General features: G+C 40.8%; 2 protein-coding genes across 2 annotated transcripts in view; one reads left to right on the forward strand and one right to left on the reverse strand.

Moving 5' to 3' along the window:
* Positions 1-462, forward strand: part of LOC134459968 (inhibin beta B chain-like) — an 18,831-nt gene extending 18,369 nt beyond the window's left edge. The window contains exon 2 of the mRNA XM_063212470.1: positions 1-462. This exon is cut by the window's left edge and continues 497 nt beyond it. Coding sequence (XP_063068540.1) covers positions 1-330 — 330 coding nt within the window. The 3' untranslated portion in view covers positions 331-462.
* LOC134459194 (ras-related protein ralB-B-like) overlaps positions 1-5,000 on the reverse strand; it is a 292,873-nt gene that overhangs the window by 33,669 nt on the left and 254,204 nt on the right. The gene's annotated exons all lie outside the window — the stretch shown is intronic.

The following is a 5,000-nucleotide window of genomic DNA, read 5'->3' on the forward strand; positions in this document are numbered from 1 at the left end:
ACCAACAGCCTGTGCTGCCGGCAGCAGTTCTACATCGACTTCCGGCTCATCGGCTGGAACGACTGGATCATCGCGCCGTCCGGTTACTATGGCAACTACTGCGAGGGCAACTGCCCCGCCTACATGGCCGGCGTTCCAGGCTCGGCGTCGTCGTTCCACACGGCCGTGGTGAACCAGTACCGCATGCGCGGCATGAGTCCCGGGTCAATGAACTCCTGCTGCATACCGACCAAGCTCAGCACCATGTCCATGCTGTACTTTGACGATGAGTACAATATCGTCAAGAGGGACGTGCCTAACATGATTGTGGAGGAGTGCGGCTGTGCCTGAGGGCTTATTTAATGAATATAAAAATGAATTATACACACAAATAAAGGAAAAGAGGAGGAGGATAAAAAATTATAAAAACACACACACAGGTGATGAAATGAAATACAAAACAAACAATTGAGCAGAACTGCAGAGGAATGAGAGGAGTTTGGGGGAGTTCGGTGGAGTGAGCTGGGGATGGGGTTTGGGAGGGAGAAGCGGGGGTAGGGGTGGGGGCTCACAATGAACTTTTGTACACAGAAAATAATATTGCAAGAATAATTATAGTAACAAAGTAATATTTATGAACATTTTCATGAACACCAGCACATGGAAGTTGAGAAATGCTCACGCGCACATTCACACAGACGCTATACACACAATGTAAACCACACACACACACACACACACACACACACACACACACACACACACACACACACACACACACACACACACACACACACACACACACACACACACACACACACACACACACACACACACACACAAAATCATACATGCATGCACATACCATTGTGTACATATTATTTATGTTTGTTAATATTCCTGGTAGAAGCATTTATCAATTCTACCGACTTGTGATTCCATATTTTTTATAAACAAAAGGTTTGTAAAATAACTTAGGTCACAATGTTAAAGGGATGGAGATGGTGATTTATCAGTTTGTATCATTTTATCCTTTATTTTTCTTTTGCTTTTCATTTCTATCCAATGTTTGCCATTTTCTCTTGTCTTTCCTTGTATTTCTCCAAAACAAAGTTTGGAGAATCCTGCTTCTTCTTCTCTCTGCTTAAGTCAGATAGACAGAACGACAGACAGAACGACAGACAGACAGAGTCAGACAGAGCCTTAGACAGCCAAGTGAGAGAGGTCTATGTGGACTGCCAAAACCAACTCTGCCTCTCTCCGAATAGGATCTCCGACTGACACTAAACACAACACAGCCCAAGAACCATGAAAAAAGAAAGCACTGACCACCCCACCGCCCTGCCGCTGAGGTCCAGCTGTACAGCACTTCTGACTTGCCAGACATCCATCTCTCTCACGTCACTCCCCATGGGAACAAGCCCTGGCAGAAAAGCAGCTCTTCCTTTCTCTTCTCTTCTCTTCTCTTCTCTTCTCTTCTCTTCTCTTCTCTTCTCTTCTCTTCTCTTCTCTTCTCTTCTCTTCTACTGTGCTTTTTTTGGTCTTTTTGTGTCTTCTGTCTTTGTACCGTCTTCTCAGTAGGCTTTGCGATGTTAATTCAACACTTTGAGACAAACACTTTGGTAGACGGTGCTGCTCTTCAGAAGCTAAATTAACATTGCGAAATTTAATGTTTTTTCTTTTCTTCTTTTCTCTTCTCTTCTCTTCTCTTCTCTTCTCTTCTCTTCTCTTCTCTTCTCTTCTCTTCTTCTCTCTGCACACATTTCTAGTCTTACCATGTTCCCCTCACACTGCCCATATGTGTTTTGCATTGGTATCCACGTGTTGCTCCTTGAACCAAAAGACGTCAGGATATCAAAGAACCGTCGTCCCTGATCACAAAGCATTCCTCATACAAATCTGCAGCAATCTCGCATTTAATTCAACATTTAGAGAGTCACATTTAACGCCCTTGTAGTCCTACACTTTTATGTGTCCATAAGTGTTGAATTCACACTGTAAGATGTACAGTGTAGATGGAGACAGAGCAGGCCCAGCAGTCAGCTAATGGAATGAGGTAGCTTAGCAAAAAGGACCATTCAATGACCGAAGTACTTTCCACAGAGTTGATTTGAGAGATTTTTTTGAGTGATTTCAACACTGCTAGGGGTTTATATTGCTCACATTCTACAGAGGTTAAATGGAGACTTTCGAAGCTGGCCATTAACCCACATTTTTTGGGCAGGATTTGAAGTCTGAAAATTTTGAAATTGCGCTGGGAGTTTAGCCCTGAACTTTTAAGAATTTAATCCGGACCCCATATAAATCCAAGTTCATTCGGAGTTCAATATGACTCCCCAAATGTTTAACATTTTAACACCCCCACTTCTTGCAATTAAGTTGGTCAAAGGGCCTTTGCCTGAAGCACTGAAATCCCCTGCAATTTTAACAGCATTTAATATGAAAAGGATACAGAGTTGAAATTTAAAGATGAAATGATAATTTTTAATGCTCTCGTTTTTGCTGTGATGGTGGTGGTAAATTGTTCACCTCCAGCTGTATCCTACCTTGAGACAGAGAGTTGGTTCTTATCAAGTTGGTCGCCTAGGCGAGCACCCCTCTTTCCTCTTTGTGGAATTAGAAATCGGTATCTGTTAACATAGTGTCCTACATCTGATCGAGCATAGCTGACCTCTTACCTACCTTATGTACTGAGTGGACATGAATAATCATTGTCAGCCCTGCTGAGACGTTAGGGGTGCAAGTCAATTGACATCCTCCTGTACTTCCTTACTTCCTTACTTCCTCCCGTCCTCTTGCCCAGACTGTCCCTCTTGCCTCCATGGGGGAAACAATATCAAACAGCACAGAATAACTTTTTTGAGTAGGAGGGCTTTTGCCCGTACAACATGTTGAATGCAAATGAGAGAACGACCTTCAAAATGAGTTTTTGCAAGAGATTGAATAAAAATGTGATCGTCAATGAGCCTTGCATCGAGGCCAGAGGGCACAGCGAAGGACGGGGGGGGAAGTAGTTTGACTTGCACCCGTTAGTTCAGACAGCACAAGATAGGGTCAAAGGTGAAAGGGCAAACAAAGTCAGCCCTTGAATTGTGTCAACTGCTCACAACTACAGAGAACTATGTGACTCTCTGAAGAGAACAACAGTGAAAACAAAGTACTTAGAACACACACAGAGTCACACACACACACAGTCACTCACACACAGAGATACACGCAGACACATACACATTGCAGAAGCAAATCAAACTGAATTGTCTCAAGTTGCCATACTAGTAAGCTGGCTATGGTGCAGCATAGCACTTGTAGAACATGACTCCTAAATGCACACCTTAAAGCACTTGCAGATAAAAAATAAAAAATAAAATAAAATAAAAATCACACAAAAACAACGCCTTTCGAGGACAAACTTTTTTAAAAGGCTCACCTGCCTGCCCACCCGCGCTCACAATCCCTTTTCCAATGAGAGACTAAGTGCCACATGAGCTATGCAATGTATAGTGTTGACCCAGACCAGACAAAACGCAAAATTTCTAGTCCTAGTCGTTAACTATTATTATCAAAAAAATACTTGAAATGTACTCCTTCGCTTCAGACGACAAAGCGAATGCTTGTTACAATGTTTGCACTGAAAAAGTGGCGTGATTAGTAATAAAATACAAAATAAAATAAAAAAAATAAAGAAAAAAAGACAAAAAAGAGAAACTGCCATTGATAATACAAAATATGTTATTTTTATAGAAGCAAATTGAATACTGTTAAAATGTATTATGCCTAACCAAGGAACCAAAGAGGGGAAGATATTAGCTGTTATTATCCAATACCACAGCTGATATCAGTTATTATTCAATGGCAAGGCCTTTTGCTTAATTTTGTAAAATACTTCGTGACAATGTACGAGGCCTAAATACTCTTATCAGGGTACTATATTATGGATTCTGTTTTCAGCTCTTTTGTTTTTTATTTTATTTTCCATTTTCATCTTTTTGTTTCATTTTGTTTTGTACAGTAGACAAATGGAATATTTCATATTTTTGTCATCAACTTTTAATATTTTTCAGTTTTTCTATTTAATAAAAGAAAAGGTTTCTTTTAGTTTCTCATTCCTGAATCATTTTTAGAATAAAAAAAATACATGTCATCTCTGTACAGGTTATGTCAAATAAAAAATGCTTTTAAAATATTTTGTTTTCTTTGTAACTGTTTAAGAAAATAAATTTCTTATTCTGCATTAAAACTGTCTCTGTGCTCCTTGGATGTTTGGATTGTGGCTGATGAACTCAGTGTTGGACTATAATCTGGCATACAGGGCATTTCCTAGTGGGCCGATAGTCCTCAGGGGCCAATACTGTTGGATTTCCTTGTATGTGTATTTAAACAGAGTTGTGCAATAAGGCCCGGCCTTTTCTTTGTGCCCCTCCACTCCTGAATGGACTTGTTCTGTCATAGTCTGTACACAGTTTACACTATAGTGATATTACGACTGTTGAGTCAGTGCTATCCACCTCTGAAACATACTTGGAGGGTCAGCCGTACTGTATACACAAGTCTGTTGCCGCCAGCCCTCATACCTCAGGAGTCAGTGCAGCAGTAACGGGAATGCCTGAATGACATCGCCTGAAGATATACTTAGAGCAGACACACACACACACACACACACACACACACACACACACACACACACACACACACACACACACACACACACACACACACACACACACACACACACACACACACACACACACACACACACATGCACAGCACATACTTAGTATACCCAAGGGATGCATGTGTGAATCTCTAGGGCATGGGTTTCCAACCTTTTCCAACTTGGGCCCCATTTGAAATTTTCACAAATGTTCAGTTCCCACTTTTTTACCCAATAGATAGTGCAACTGAAATAAATTTGAAAAAGAAAACAATTGAAATAAATAAAAGCGCACACAAAAATACTATTTTGATCTTTATAAAATGATTTCAAGGCATACATTTGGCATACCTTCAGCGCCCACAGTTGG

This window comes from Engraulis encrasicolus, chromosome 12 (genome assembly GCF_034702125.1).
Source record: "Engraulis encrasicolus isolate BLACKSEA-1 chromosome 12, IST_EnEncr_1.0, whole genome shotgun sequence".
Lineage (NCBI taxonomy): Eukaryota > Metazoa > Chordata > Actinopteri > Clupeiformes > Engraulidae > Engraulis > Engraulis encrasicolus.